The sequence below is a fragment of the Amblyomma mixtum genome, chromosome 5 (assembly GCF_055824585.1).
Source record: "Amblyomma mixtum isolate Tamu chromosome 5, ASM5582458v1, whole genome shotgun sequence".
Lineage (NCBI taxonomy): Eukaryota > Metazoa > Arthropoda > Arachnida > Ixodida > Ixodidae > Amblyomma > Amblyomma mixtum.
The window spans coordinates 109,403,801-109,419,859 of NC_143016.1; the positions used below are offsets into that span (position 1 = coordinate 109,403,801).

At 48.4% G+C, this 16,059-nt stretch overlaps 2 protein-coding genes across 3 annotated transcripts in view; one reads left to right on the forward strand and one right to left on the reverse strand.

The window, feature by feature from the left end:
- Positions 1-1,332, forward strand: part of LOC149343340 (uncharacterized) — a 15,243-nt gene extending 13,911 nt beyond the window's left edge. The window contains exon 3 of the mRNA XM_089545867.1: positions 136-1,332. Coding sequence (XP_089401993.1) covers positions 136-468 — 333 coding nt within the window. The 3' untranslated portion in view covers positions 469-1,332. The remainder of the gene's footprint in view (positions 1-135) is intronic.
- LOC149343341 (uncharacterized) lies at positions 92-15,899 on the reverse strand. 2 transcript variants are annotated; one of them, XM_089545866.1, is made up of 6 exons: positions 15,741-15,899; positions 15,545-15,642; positions 11,999-12,287; positions 10,998-11,190; positions 10,076-10,318; positions 92-372 (listed from the first exon to the last, which is right to left on the reverse strand). In XM_089545866.1, the coding sequence occupies exons 1-5, from the start codon at positions 15,882-15,884 to the stop codon at positions 10,260-10,262; spliced, it is 783 nt and encodes a 260-aa protein (XP_089401992.1). In that variant the 5' UTR covers positions 15,885-15,899; the 3' UTR covers positions 92-372; positions 10,076-10,259. The 2 variants fall into 2 exon arrangements, with proteins under 2 accessions (XP_089401992.1, XP_089401991.1); XM_089545865.1 differs by lacking the exon at positions 92-372 and adding an exon at positions 5,913-6,545.
- Positions 15,900-16,059: the final 160 nt, after the last annotated feature.

Sequence of the window (16,059 nt, forward strand, 5' to 3'; positions counted from 1 at the left end):
TCTTCAGTGCACCTTTAATGCTCGTGGAAGAGCAATGCACAAACGGCAAAGTTATTTACCAGATTGAGCTCACTGAAACAATGGCTGGTTGCGCGTACTCCTTTATTTTTTCTCCTCTCGTTCTTCTCATCGCAGGTCATCTTCGACTGGACGGCGGCAAGCTGGGTGCTGCTGGCCGGCAGCGCACACCTGGTGGCCGACGCGGTAGAACTGGAGTGCTCCATTCTCATGCCGGCCGAAGAGAGGTCGCGCGTGCTGGTCAGCTCAATGCGCCTGGTCGAGCTGCGCATCTCCAGCCTGAACGTGACCGGGCCCTCCTCGATAAATTTGCTGGAGGTTGACGGTGGCGGCGCTTCCAGCGGCTTGTACACCCTGCGGCCAGAGCACAGGCACATCGCGCGCCTGCTTGAGCAGATTATAGTTCGCATCGCCCAGAGGCGCTTGGACCGAGTCGAGTGGGTGGTCTAGAAAAGCACCGGGAGAAACAGCTTAGCTCGCGCCCCGCGCTTCGCATGATTATTGTCTTTTCCTCGTCCACTACCTTGCTTAAATATAAACCAACTTGCCCGCTTTAGTAAAATTCTCCTTTTCCTCGCTTCGATTGAGGTTTTAAACAATATTCGCACTATATCCTCGTCAGAGCCTTATGAAAAGTTGGTCCACATGGACCCAAATGTATTCCTCAAGTCTGGATGTTCCCTGGAATACAGACAAAAGACTTACAGCGGTGGGTTCTGTCATTCTCTCTTTATGACGTCCCTTTGTCCGTACCCTGTGGTACGCGTGCTTCTGTGCTTACAGCCACACTCAACGACTCTTACGGCGTATAATTAAATACTACATATATGGCGGAATACATATTTCAATTGAATTGCAAACAACGCCAATTGAAAAGTGAGAAATTTTGAAGTTATTTAGCCAAAAGAAAACTGATTTAGACAACCAATTTGGAGGGCTGCTCAGAGTACGCCTCTCTTGATGAGAATTTTGTATGCCCTGCGTACTAGAGCGTCTATCCTACTTCTTTCTTTTTGCGTGAGTCTGAGATATGGGAGTGCGTAGCATATGCGGCTGAGCACAAAGGCTTGCACTAACCTTATCGTTTCTTTTTCTTTTAGTCCTTTGTTTTTGCTGGTGACCCTCTTGATGAGCCTAGCTGTTTGGTCAACGTGTAGTCATATTGTTAATGAGGGTAGTTTTGCCTCATGGTTGAAAAACAGCGCACAAAAGACTAGACACAAGAGTAAAGGAGACGACAGGACAAGCGCTGAACTCACAACTAAGGCTTTATTGCGAAAAACCTGGGTATATAAGGAAGGCATAATCATGAAAACAAAATTGAACAAATAAAACTATGACAATGATAAAACTAGCGTGCGCCCGAAGCCCGTGGGCAAGTTCTACTCGCAGAAAGCTGGAGTATGCATTGGGTCCAGCGTTGCTCCCGTGTTGAGTTAAATTTTCCTGATGTATGTGGACAGGGACCTTGAAAAGAACTTGACAGGACTGCGTCACACCACCGTTAGGTATGTGGAGAGAGAGAGAGAGAGAAAACTTTATTTACAAAGGAATTCGGGGCACGCCCCAGGGTCCCCGCACGACCCCACTGCACTCAAGTGTTTATGTTCCTGAGGTCCATAACACTGGCAGCACGGCCGGTGGCGATGGTCTGCACGGCCGGGTCCTCCGAATGCAGCAGGGTCTCCCAGTACTCCCAGGTCTTGAGGTTCTCTAGGTCCCGCGGGGGAGGGTCCGCCGGGCAGAGGGAAAGGATGTGGAGGGAAGAAGCGAAGGGTTCTGGGCATAGGGCGCAAGCAGGAGTGGGGAAGGAGGGATGATAGTGGGTTAGGGTAAGGGGCGAGGGGAGAGTATGTGTTTGTAATCTGCGCCAGAGTGTTGCGTGTCTGTTATCTAGGGAGGGGTGGGGCGGGGGGTAGAGCTGGCGAGAGGCTCTGTATGCCTGGGTGAGCTCACTGAATGAGTGCATGCGATCCTTCGTGAATCCCCGATCCGAGGCCACCTGAGCCCGGTTTAAAGAACCTCGGGCTAAAAGGTTGGCGGCCTCGTTTCCGGGATTCCCGGAGTGCGCAGGCACCCATATCAGCTCCACTTGGCGGGGCGGGGGTGCATCGGGCGAGTCCAGTATGCCAAAAGCAGGGACATGGACTCGGCCTCGAGCAAAATTTAGAATCGCAGTTTTCGAGTCACTTAAAATGTACCGGGCTTCCGGACAGGGACCTTGAAAAGAACTTGACAGGACTGCGTCACACCACCGTTAGGTATGTGGACGATTATCTGGTTTTCACTGAACGCGATCGCTTCGATGCGCGTGTGGTTGACATCGTCAAAGTGTTTAAAGAGTGCGGGTCTGGATTGCTGTTCACTTTCGAGTTGCCCGTAAGCGATGAACTACAGTATTTAGATTTGCAACTGCGGTTCGCCCGTGAACATGTCTGCTGGAAATACAACCCAAGGTCTGTAAAGCCGTTGCTGAGTTCTCAATCGGGGCACTCAAAATTGGTGAAGAACTGCATTGTAAGTTCTTGCCTGAGGTATGCATTGATAAAATCCTGCCACCACGGTATTGCTGACAGTTTCCGATCACAACTCATGAGGATAAGGAATGCCGGCTACCAAGATGCAATGGTGAACGAGGCTTGCTCAAGATTACTTAAGTGCTTCAAGCGACAGATGGCCCTGAATGCACTACTCAACAGTCCGGAAAAAGAAAAGAAAAGCACCTCAGTTGTGCCATATTTGCACCAGGTCTCCCACGGACTGAAAAATGTAGGAAGAAGGTTCAACGTTGATGTATTGCTGTCTGCTCCTGTCGAGTTTAAACAAGTGTGTGCTGCGATAGAAAGGAAGAAAGTGTCGGAAAAGAAAAAAGGTTGCGGTGTCGCGCACACGGATCCGTTTGTCAACTGCCGCACGTGTGTCGTCTACAGCTTTCCCCTTTCCTGCGGAGCCCGCTACATCGGACAGACCGGCCGTTGCTTGAACAAGCGCTTGCAAGAACACAACAACAATTTAGATAAAGGCAATGACCAATCTTATCTTGTTACCCATTGTAAGGGGTGCGCAGTGATGAAAAACAAGAAGAAAAAGTGCACTGCTTTGTTAAGCCAAGCAAAGGTGTTGTATTCTCATAGGGATCAAACCACGCGGGAAATAGCAGAAGCATACTTCATCGCAACGGAGCAACGGGGCTGCGTTAGCAAACCTTCGGTTGCTTTAAGTGATAACGAGATCACGTTTCTTGGCAGATTGTGGGCTTCGGGCGCACGCTAGTTTTATCATTGTCATAGTTTTATTTGTTCAATTTTGTTTTCATGATTATGCCTTCCTTATATACCCAGGTTTTTCGCAATAAAGCCTTAGTTGTGAGTTCAGCGCTTGTCCTGTCGTCTCCTTTACTCTTGTGTCTAGTCTTTTGTGCGCTGTTTTTCAACCATGAACCTATACCAACTCGCCCAACTTAACGTTCTACTTAGTTTTGCCTACTGCTTTGCAGTCGCATTCCCAAGATCCTGACTTTGACCGTTGGTATGTCAAGGTTGTCTATCTTTAGTTTGATGTTTTGATGACTTTCCCTGCCCATTGGGGGGGGGGGGGGGGGGGGGGGGGGATGATGAGCAGCTTGGATTTGGAAGGAGAGCAGGCCAGTCCGGCTATTTATACCAACGGAGCTAAGAGCTAATTTCCTTTCCTCAAACATAATTTTCATTTTCTTCATTACGGCCCTTCTTTCTCTTTCTTCTTTCACTACTACTTCCTCCCTTAATGTATACGGTGCGGGTCAGGTGTCCACCGAGATGACAGAGAATTATAACGCCATTTACTGTTCTCAAAAAGCGTTGGTTCAAACGGCAAGGCATCGTGCCGAACGGGTGGTGGCGTTCCGTGGACTGCCTGGCAGCGCTACAACACGCTGTCGCGTTCCACTCCTAAAGGCGAAGTTTAAGCGTTATTAATCAGTAATTAGTTAGTAATTAGTCATTATTAAGCAATTGGCTATTAATTAGGACTTTGTCATTATTTAGTAATTAGTCCTTACGCGTGTGACGTCAATCAGTGGTGACGTCATCAGTGCCGCAGAGGCAGTCAAAGTGGTGCAGAATATGCTTTCGCCTCTACGCACTTTGGACAAAGTGCCCGCTGAGATGCCGCCGCCGCAGCGATTGCCGTGCTGTTGCTTCCGCAATTCTACTCGGGATGACCATCGGTCACACCAGAGCCAATTTTTTTTTTATTCGAGTGGTTTGAGGCACAATGAGAAAAGAAGAGAAAGAAGTAGTAGTGTAAACAAGCCTCGCTTAGAAAGTGGCAAAAGTTCTCGATAAGGAGATTATCATGTGTCCGCTTGCGACAGTCTTCTGCAACGTCCCATGGCATGCCTACCTTCCTTCGGAAGCGTCGTTTCACGGAGACGGTAGCCTGGGAAGTCCACAAGTGTTTAGAAGCGAAAAACCTTCACTACGAAGGTCGGAGCCGAGCTTCGCGCATGCCATATGCCGTGACCGAGCGACGTCACGGAAAGGAAACGACACCTGTCTCTCATGTCTCGATGGACACCCGAACCGCGCCGTAAGGGAAGAAAAATGAAAACAAAATTGGTTTTAAGGACAGGAAACAACGCTGTCTCTCCCTCTCTCATATCTCGGTGCACACCTGAACCGCGCCGCAAGGGCATCAAGAAAAATGAAATGAAAATTGGTTTTAAGGAAACGAAAAGCCGATCTCTCATATATTGGTGTACACCTAAAAGAGATGCACACCACAGTAAATTTCACTCAGCACCCTTCTAAGACAGCACCGTATTCACTAGACGCCCCTTTGTTCATTCCTGCAGCCGCGTGTTTACCACGTGGCAGCGGTGGTGGCTCGGCTCGAGCCAATTGGCAGGCCCGTGCACTTTCCTTTTCATTCTCTCAGTCGCTACAACACAATAGGCGTGCGCATTCACCATGGAAGGAGCAAAGAGTGAGGCTGCTGCTAGACGACGCAGAAAAGCTGGGAGTTCGACCGCGTCGATTTCCGTCTCCTCCTCCGCCTCCGTACAGGCAGTGTGTGGACTACCGAACATCTCCACCGTTATTGTGGTGCTCTCAGTGCATTGTGCGCGAACTGCAATAGCCATGACGTCAAACCAAGCATAACTTCAGCTTTTCGCTTGTATATCCAGGCTTAACCACAGCTAATCCACCGCCTAATTTTTAAAGCATACGCTGGGGCCTGAGGAACCCGTGGCTTAAAATGAATACCTGTGCATGCAAGCTGCACCAGACGCAGTAGAGGTGGCCGTTTTCTTGAGGCACCAGGAAACGAAGTTGCTATGTTTTCGCTGGAAGGGCATCGAATCCCACTCGGGCATGAAGTTTCGAAGCGAAAAGCTTCACTACGCTAGTCAACACCGCGCTTCGCGTGAGCCGGCGTATGTCGGAGCACGAGTGACGTCACGCACGTCGCAGGCTACTGCGCATGTGCGCCACCGCTTCTCCTCCTCGCCACCGTTTGACCATTCGCTGCAGCCGTGCGCATTTGAAAGGCGGGGTATATAAGGCGCGCTTGCCCATAGAACTGCTGCCGCGTGCTATGCGTCATAGTTTGACGTTCGCTGCAAGCGCGTTTATCGCGGATAACCGCAGCTTTTCGCTTCGAGATAGCCATGCAGGCTTAACCTTAGCTACCTAGCCCTTTGCCGCGATAACGATACGACGCTCAGCCAGCTATCCTCCGGCCGCTATACTGGCGTTATAGCGCTGACTTCAGCCCTCGCTTTATCAGCGATGAGTTTTTCATGCTTTGCAACCAATCGTGCTTATACGGAGTTCTACCTGAGAATCAGCGAACACCTCCTCCGCCAAAATAGGCGAGACATGTTTATAAACGTGTGAGCTATATGACGCACGCCCTTGCGTAACCGATGTTTATTAGTTCCCATAGGAAGGCCGAAACTACCTGGTAACAGATGTTAAAATAAAAGCCTTGAATCCCCTGAGGGACGATGAAAATTCAATTAATATGCAGCACACCTTGATTGTGTACGGTTATTATCACAGCACGATGCATTTAAACGTTCCAGCAGTATAAGGATTAAAGCTGTGCCAGAGTGCGTCATCCACAATACAAGCTGATGGAAATCAGCAGGGTGTCCATTCGGAACTGCTGCGTCTTTAAGTCCAACTTCGCTTCTCCGTTTCAGTACGTAATTCACAAAGTGATGGTCATGAAATACACGTACCACGTGCCAGAGTATAAAAAATAGAAAGTTTTAAATAGAGGCCTGCAGTAAGGCCTAAGGCTTTCTATAGCCCCGGAAATTCTGACGCCATAAAAAAGCAGGCCCCGTTCTTCGGACAGGGCACTCGCTTATCGACGCCCCCTCTCCAACGGCCTCCCGCAGGAATAGGACAGAACAGCCGCAGTTCCTGTTCTGAGAGTCCCTTCCAGGTGTTCGCGTATCTCGTATCGAAACACAGCCGCTGGCAGCGGCCGTGCCTCGTGCCGCACCGATGATCCGTCCGCCCCGACGTGGAGGTTACCTGCGTAGCATTGGTCAGCAAGCAGTGCTTTATCAGGCATGCTATGCGATTCTTTAGATAAGGACGAGCTAAACGACCGTCACTAGCATTAGCTTAGAACTGTTCCTTCTTTCGCAATGAACGATGTTGAGGGTGGACCGTACGTGGCACGTAGTCTTGAGTGCTTGGTTCCGTGGGCGGATCGCGCAGTCGGCCCCTTACAACGTTATGTAGGTCCTGCCTCAATGTATAGCCATGTCCTCCGAGATCCATGTCCGCGAGTGCGCCTGGCTAATTTCAGAGGCCATAACATAGCAGCGTCATCTAAGCGACGCGCCCAGAGATGGCGCTGGGCCAGCCGGGAAACCTGGCTTCCCACTGTTTTCAACACATGTAGGCTAGCCTGCATAACAAACCTCTTCGGGACGCAGTGGATTAAAATTTTGACCTACGGTGGCCGCGTTTGAAAGTGTGCTTTCTTTCTGTGCCTGTGATACGTACGGTGTGTTATTCCATAACGCACCTGTTTTTCTAAACAAATATGCTTCAATAATTTCCTTAACATTCCGGTTCTTATGCTTTTGCATTTCGCCCCATAGGAACAGCGGCCCACAGCCAGACTACTGATAGTGGACAGACCTCAGCGTCGGAAAACTGCCTCAGTATCGATAAAAAAGCTGTTGGAAGTTGAATCGTACGCTTGCGCGGTTATGTATTCTAAATACTTTTTAAAGGCCTCAAGTACGGGTTATTACATACGGGATGTGGTTAAAATACCAGTAGGCGATTTCTTGGATGGCTGCCTCTGAGTATGTGTGCGCTTTTTCCTTGATCTAAAGGAATCCCAGTAGACTTCACTTTTATGCTGTGGGAATGTGATTACCAGTAAGGCAGTTCTACCTTTACACTTAACGCTGTAAATGGGTATCTTCTATATCTTCCAGCGCTGGTAACATTCGGTTGCGATCAGTTTTGAAAAGGAACTGTGAGTTTTTTTTTGGCCTAAAACTTCAATCAATTTTTCTTAGCAGTGTTTCTCTGAGCCTTCTGATGAGTTGTTCAAAATGTTGCAGTGAAGTGGCGCTTTGTTCCAGGGAAATTAATTAAAAATCTTCCCATTGAGTGGCTTCAAATGGGACGATTTCTATGGGAAACCTTGGATGTGTGTCGTTGCGCATTTTAACAAATGAAGGTTCCAGTTTGTTTTCATCATTTCGGGCAAATAATGATTGAATTAGAGTCGCCTTTAGATACTTTATATACTTTGTGACATTATCTGCGACACATTTTATTGGTCTCTCATCTCTTGTTGAAAAGACAATTCCTTCGTGGTTCTCTGCTTGCCTTTTCTTTGAAGGTTTTAATGCTTTCATTATTTCGAAAAAACTATTTATCCCAGCTATAACAAGGACATCGATGAAACAATGTGGCAGCCAACTAAAAGTGTTCGAAAATGCTTAAGAGTTGTCTCTTATAGAAGCAACCCCATATATCCTCAGCATTTTAGTGTTCTCGTGTTCCTTCTCACCGCTTGAAATGAAATAATAAAAACGGCTGCAAACAACCTACAACTAACAGTCAAAATGTGAGGTCCTGGAGGCGCGGCACATATTGCGAGACTATCAGTAGTGAGACTATACGTAAGGAATTGCACCATACAGAAGTAAAATACATGTAACAAAAGAAAACTGCGTCCTCGTGTCCTGCAACTATTCATATTAGAAGTTCTGAATCACGATTAACAGGCTTGGTATTCGTTATACTCTTGGTCAAAAGCTAACAGGCACAAGATTTCTTCCTATTTTTCCTTGATGGCTACAATTAGTCCATGCCATATTCTTTCGTTCACACTATGAATACACACACATCATTAAGTGAGATGGTACTGGCTGCATTCAACTCCAGTTTCGTATTAAAGTAAAATTTCCTGATGTGATTCATCGGCCACTCCGGTGTAATTAGCCTCTAGAATTGATGTACACTGCTGAATGCTTCCATTTATTATGCGTCGTTTTCAGCAAGCTTACCCAATGGGCATCCCAGGCTGTTCCCTTAGGTTATTTAAAGCATACCATTGATATCGTCAGTGTTCAAAACCAAATGCTTTGGTTTGGACTAAGCCAAAGCTACAGATCGAAACAAATGCGACAAGATAGGCTTTGATAGGCTTTTCACTGCATTTGCTTTAAGAATTTGCTCTAGGTCTGCGAAGTCCTGGCAAGAGAGAATGTTCTGCAATGCTGTGTAAACTCGCGAGCAGCTGATATTTTTGCAGTGTAGTGTGTGTTTCATTTTACACTGATTGTATGGATATGAAGGCATATGGAACAAAGCTCTTCCGTATGAAAAAAGCGCAAATGAGAGCCCCCGCTCTCAGAAAACCATCGTTTCAATTTAGCACTTGTTCTATGTTCAGTGATCACGCGTATATTGGCCACCGTGGCAGATCCAGCTCTTTGGTAGCGCTGAGAACTCACAGCATTGCACTTAAAGAATTTTTCTACAAACCATTCAGTAGACCCTGCCCCCCCCCCCCCCCCCCCCCCCCTTTCCTAATTCCGCACCATGCCAATGGCCTGAACGCTTGAGATTTCTAACTCATTGAATAGGACATTTCTTCCAACGACATTCAGCATCTGTCTAACTTTGTCCTTAGTGCAGACAAGAAACGAGTGCTCACGCTTCAATATTCCGCCTCAGGAGAACGCAATGCATTGGGAGAGGAGCAAGTAGGCGCACAGAAAATCTCTTGTCTCCCCAGGTTTCAAAATACATAAAGCAACAGTGCAAATGGCAGGCACAATTTCACCTAGAAGCACTGCACCTACTACTCCATTGTACATAAGGCCCGTCAATGGCAGAGGTCAGATAGTGTTCACAACAGGTAAACAAAAACTATAAAATCTTCATTCCCACCAGGGGTCAGAATAGGCGGAAAACTACGTGATAATACTTTAATGAGCACGCCTTTTCAGATTGTCATCAAACGGCCTACTTGTTTTGGCTTTGTGAATCGGCGAAAATGCTGCGGTATGAGTGATCGAAACATCTCCGCACCTAATCACCGGCCTGCATCCTTCCCACACCTACCGTCTCCAGAATGCTCCACCCCTCCCACCCGCCATTCACTTCCCAAGAACCCCCGGCCCTCAACCTTTCACACGCTGCACCCTTAAGGAATCCACGCAGCATCAGGAAGGACAAGATGAAATGAATCCAAGGGCTCAATGAGAAGGTGATTGTTTTAAAAGCGAAAAAGTAAAGGCATGTCATATAGCCAATACCACAAACGCTGATATGTAGCATCACGTAGTTTTGGTTTAATTCTGCCACCGTCTTGTCAATGCCTAAGCAGGTGGCCAATACCATTATTAGATTGATATGCTGTTCCATTTCATTAACTCCTGTAGCCAAGCCTGTCACCTGATGACTTTATGACTTCCTCGCAACTCCCCTGTGCGCGCGTTTTTGCCCTGAGTACAGCTGTACCTCGTATGGCATCACATCCATTCGACATGGTCGCCCTACTTCTGCAGTTAGTGTGTTCTTACCAGCACCTGTTGGCAGCTCGAGCAAGCCCCCAAATCGCAGTAGGCTGCACGTCTTCGGGGGCGAGCTCCGCCTAGGTGGCTTGCCGGGCGGGCGCTGTGCCGTGCAGAGTTTCGCACGGCACAGCGACCACGGAGTCTCAACGGTTGCCGTCGGACGCAGGCCTTCCTTTGGTGGGCCCAGCGCCTACGGTGCGCGAGCGGTGACAGGAACGGGTTCCACCGCCGCCCAGGGAGAGCGGATGGCTGCAATGGTCCGCGCGGTTGTTTCAAATTAGTCAGTACTAGGATGCATGCGCCTAGGTGTGATAGAGAAAAATTAACTCTGTCAAAGAAAAACTTTCTGCCATCTTTTACACAGGTTCGATGCCCCATTTTGTCGTCTGACGATAATGCATTCACTTACTGGAAAACAATCCTATCGTAGCCCTCTTCAACACAGTATTTGTAAACGCCACGGTATGCCGATGGTTTCGGTGTTTTTTTCAGTTGCCCTTCCACACTTCTAGCAGCGGTAGCAGCCTTCGTCCTGCCACAAAGTGCGGGTAACTGCTCTACATGAGCGGCCCCTGGGTAGGTGCTGCCAGTTGTGTTTAAAACAGACTCTCTTGGCTAGGATAATTTCTTCACCGAGCGGAAAAGATGTTCCACAGTACAACCAACATTCGGTGCCCGCCAGAGCAATTGTTAGTGTCTGGACCTCGCAGACGGGCTGGACGTAACATTAAGAGAAACGTATATAGCATACAATGACTTCACGCGCACGCCCATAAACCGGGAAAATTTCGTGGCTCTCTATATTATTTTTACATTCCTTGTGGTTACTTCATCTATACCCTGAAGGTCATGTATAGCTGCCCTCTATGGGCTACTCAATAAAACGGCACGTTGTGATCACTTATAGCCTGATCCATGTGTTACTCACCAGTGTTTTCAAAGCCGTTTTCTCCCTCGGCATCCTTGAAGGTGTTACTGGATGCCTTGCTCACAGGTTTCACAGCCAGGTGGATGAACGGCATCGCATACAGGGTCCCGTCTTTGATATCTCGTACCCACTGCAGACCTGTTCTCTGTCGTGGCCATGTGGCCAGCTCACTGCCATTGGCTCCATGTTTGGTCTGAAGAAATAAGGTAATATGTGTAAGATGATGACTGGATTTTACTATAAGGTGCGCATCTGTCCAAGACTCTCGAAAAGCGATCTATGTGCGTAGGTGGTATCTCTGCCAACGACTGCCTCACTTAACTCCCACACATCAGAGCCCACGACATTGAATTTCACCACCCCACGTGTATTGCCGGACTACAATCCGGACTACAATCTCGGAAGAAATGTCAGCTTCGACTGCGGCTCATGCGTCCTCAAGACTTTCGCAACTTAACCACATCACTACAGCCGCTGCTACCTGCAATGAAATTCAGGCATCCCAAATGCTTTCCTTGTCACGCTTTCCACTTTTGGCCATGCTGACACTTTCCTCATGAGTGCCATGTAGGGAGACTTACTTCAACTAATCTTGTTGCTGTCCACATGCACACACGCCTGCATGTCAACGAGCCCTTCCACAAGAAAATAACTGAATAGAAAAGAAATTGGGAATTGTGGTGTTGAAGTGTTTAAAGCCACGAAGCGGCACGTGGGCTTACCGACACCGTAATAGAAGTATACAGATTATGAAGCTCTTTAACGTGCTGTCACATCGCAATGCACGCAGGAATTTTTATATTTCGCTTGTATGAAACCGCGCAACCACAGCGTGGATTGAACCGGCGACCTTGGAATCATCAGCCGAAGGCCGAAGCAACTGAGCCAACGCTGTAGAGCGGAGTAAGCAAGATATTTTTTTTGTGTGTTTCAGCATTAATGTTAAATTGAGGGTTCCAGCATTAAGCATATGTGAGGCTTCATATGCATGCATCACGTACCTCCTCCGCAGCATCGGTAGTACTGAGCGGTGAGCAGGCGGAGAGCAGTTCGGCGTGCGCGTCTTCGCTCCGGCTGTCGCTGCGCGGAGTGGCGGTGGCGACTGACATGGGGTGCCCGTCCATACGCCCTTGGTTGACCCCAGAGATGCGCTTGTGCCTCGCCGTTTCGGTGTCGTCTTCATCCCGGCTGTTAACGCCGGGCAAGGTAAGACGCCACTGCACAGGCTTCCTCAGGAGCCGCTGGCTGTGAGAACCTTCGCCTCGGTAAAAACTCATCGCTGTTTCAGGACTGACATGGAAGAAAACGTTAAGAGATTAAGAGATTATTTACAACGAAAGCAGCAAGTCTGAGAGATTTTAGAACACTGATGACGCTGTCCCTGCCTCCGTGAGAGCGTGTTGCGTTGGGTTTAATGGCGCATAAGTGGCTAAGGCTATCATGCGCGAAGCTTACCCCCGTAAGAGCGATATGCTACTGGGTAGAATGTTGAGATTGGCTTTAACTTCCAGCAAGGCAGAGAAGTAATTGTAAAACATTCATTAGTTAATTACTACCAACGCCTTCTAGCGAGGTAGCATCGAGGCGAATAATGGACACCTGCAGCTGAAGTTTGGTTTGGTTTGGTTTATGGGGTTTAACGTCCCAAAGCGACTCAGGGTATGAGAGACGCCGTAGTGAGGGGCTCCGGAAATTTCGACCACCTGGGGTTCTTTAACGTGCATTGACATCGCACAGTGCACGGGCCTCTAGAATTTCTCCTCCAAAGAAATTCAAACGCTGTAGCCGGGATCGAACCCGCGTCTTTCGGGTCAGCAGCCGAGCACCATAATCACTGAGCCACCGCGGCGGCTCAGCAGCTGAAGTATACGCAAAGTGTCTGTAATATCTATGAAATAGATATGTGTAGAAAGAAGGCAGAAGGTAAAGAGTTCGGTCTAACGAAGCAGATCTATACCGAAAAAGAGCAAAGAGATCGAAAAGAGGAATATTTCATTTATTACTGCCAAGCCACGTAGGCGGCTGAAGATATCGGTCCGGAAATAGCAGCTTATGGACTACAGAGTTCCTAAATAAGAGCTGAAGATTTGCGTTTTGGCCAACGAACTAGAATTGACGTGTTGCACGGAACGCCGGAATTAGCTTAAAGTGCTATTGAGGTGTCCACTAAACCACAGAGTTGGTAAGACGCCTTTCCTTTCCTCCAAATCAACGCAGTCTACAACGCTGTCTCTGTCAGAGCGCATCAATGAACGCTGGAATTAGCTTAAAGTGCTGTTGAGGTGCCCACTAAACCACGGAGTTGGTAAGGCGCCTTTCCTTTCCTATGTCAGAGCGCATCAATGACGGCCGGAATTAGCTTACGGTGTTATTGAGGGAGTTGGTAAAGGCGCTTTTCCTCCAAATCAACACAGTCTACAACGCTGTCTATGTCAGAGCGCATCAATGAACGCCGGAATTAGCTTAAAGTGCTATTGAGGTGTCCAGTAAAGCACAGAGTTGGTAAGACGCCTTTCCTTTCCTCCAAATCAACGCAGTCTACAACGCTGTCTATGTCAGAGCGCATCAATGAACGCCACAACAGAGGTCAAGCTAAAGGTCAAACGTGGATCCGCCGGGACGACGCTGAAGACTCAAAGCCTAGCGCAGTATTGCTTTCGCAATAAAAAACACCAAAATTAAGCGGTCTAGGGTAAGCACGTCACAGCGACGTGCGCTACGACCGACGCCTAATACTTCTTACTAATCCGCTCGCAACAAGGGTCGCTCAAGGGCCAGTCAGGGTCGCTTGATCTCTTCGATTTCGGCTATACGTGATAGCGGCTCACGAACAGGTTATTGTTTACATTACATAATTCTACTTAACTTTGCGAACCTGTTAAAGTGGTACGAGTACTGTTAATAATGTTCCCTTGCTTTCTCAATGGTTCTGCCCCAACCAGTCAATTTTCCAAACAGAGACCACCTTCCTCGTGCATTTAAGTGACCAAGCACTCTCGCATATTTCCAGCTTGCGGCTAAGAATTCTGAAAAGCTGCCAAAATGGTGGCGTCTGCTCTAAAACTAAATTCAAATATGACTGCTGGAAGGCGATAAGTAATGAAAGCAGAAAGCTGCATATTGCTGCCATGATGCAGCTGGTTCGGTTTATTGGTTGAGGTACAGAAACATCCATCTCTCGTAAGGCAAAATCACTCTTGAAGGGTAAATGAAATGTTCAAGCTAAAAAGGCCTATTGCCACGTATACCTAGGTTTTATGGAAGCGAACAAAACTGATGGTCTTTTGTACCCATGTAAGTATACGTGGGCGAAAGGTGGGCTATCGTGTAAATTACAATAAATATTACAGGTTTATGTTTGTTTTGTCCTGTCTTCTACTTGTACTTTCTGTATTTATGTATTGCACCTTGGCGCTTGCACATACTTGTTTTGCGTTCTTGTGTGTCGACGCTCCCCACTATGCCCCGCCGCGGTGGCTCAGTGGTTACGGCGCTCGGCTGCTGACCCGGCTGCTGACGAGGAAAGGCGCATAGCTAGTCCACTTTGTCGACGAAGGTCTCAAGCACACCACGAACGCTAAAACAAGAGTCACTAAGGCTTTAGTCGGCGTTCGTGGCGGGCTTGGTGCATCCACCGAAAAAGAGAACTAGCTTTGCGCAGGCTATCAGACATTTTTAAATTATATAAAAAATAGCACAGTCGCTTTTATCCCCCAGCCAAAGGGCTAGCCAAAAGAGAGGAGCGTTGGCTCCTTCTCTTGTACACCAACACTGTACTCTGCCCGGCAGAGCTGCAATATTTTAATCCGGCTTTTAACGGGAAGTGCCCGCATTGTGGATGCGCGTTCTCGGACGTGTACCACATGGTGCATGGTATGTACTACCACATGCCCCTCTAACCCCGCCCTTCCCCCGCCGCCAACCCGAGAGAGCAGGGAGGCAGGCAGCCCTGCTCGCCAGCTCTACCTTAGAGAGCCAAAAAGCTCTCGTAGATAGGGCACGAGCTGCCGCGGAAGCCACAGACTTTGTAAGGGGCTGGCCTTTACTGTGCAAGATGTTCAGTCCTAAGACTTTGCCACCAAGAACGGTAATCCTCAATATAGGTAGTGAAATCGAAGAGCACGTTTGTATTAAACTGTGCCGAAGCTGAATTTCACATTAAATTCCGTACGTTTTAAGAAAATGGTTACTATTTCTCTTTAAATCGCACACGTCTAGAGCACATCGAAGAACCTTGCTCTACGCCTATCCTCAGCGGGGGCCGCCGCGGTGGCCGAGAGGTTATGGCACTCGGCTGCTTGCCCGAGGGACGCGGCGGTCGAATTTCGACGGAGGCAAAATTCCAGAGGCCCGTGTACTGTGCGATGTCAGCGCACGTTAAAGAACCCCAGGTGGTCGAAATTTCCGGAGCCCTTCACTACGGCGTCCCTGATTGCCCGAGTCGCTTTTGGGCGTTAAATCCCCATAAACCATAAACTATCCCCAGTAGTGTTACTCCACTGCCCAAAAGGCAGACAGTTGACTAGAATGGCTGGTCTTACACTTACTCTGCAGTATCCGCCTTGACTGGAAATGAAGCCACCGTAGCAAAAGCGAAGCCTAGTCGCATAGACTGCAGCCACGGGACGCCTTGTATCGCTTCAGGCTGCGCAACGAAATAACCTTAGGATGAACAAAAGCAGTTCGCCACCGGTAAGCAATGCGAGGTGGGTGCTTCGGCTATGAACGAGAAAGCATTCTCACCTGGATGAGGTAGTCGTGTACTACCTGCCGGAAGCACCCAGGAGGATTGTGCTTACTCCTGAATCGAACGCGCGAGGCGCATATGGGCGGGGCTCGTGACGAACGCGCCGCTCGAGCAGTCAACGGAATAATGATGCCGGTCATGATGATGATTATGAAAGTCTTGCCCAGAGCCACGAATAAAGCCGGTCGTGCCCAGAGCAAAGGAGAAAAATTTGGCAGAGGCTTAGCTTGGTTAAGCCCGGTAAGTTGCGAAAGCAATAGACCTGGCTGCACCTGGTTTGGCTGGTGGTGTGTCTTGGTAGTGCTCTTAGTAAAG

Bases quoted from the DNA above. Each gene is read 5' to 3' on its own strand.
- LOC149343341 (XM_089545866.1), bottom strand. From the start codon at position 15,884: ATGACCGGCATCATTATTCCGTTGACTGCTCGAGCGGCGCGTTCGTCA. The intron at 12,288-15,544 runs GTAAGTGTAAGA...CTTCCATGTCAG, and splicing joins GTCAAGGCGGATACTGCAGA to TCCTGAAACAGCGATGAGTT. The intron at 11,191-11,998 runs GTACGTGATGCA...TTATTTCTTCAG, and splicing joins CTACCGATGCTGCGGAGGAG to ACCAAACATGGAGCCAATGG.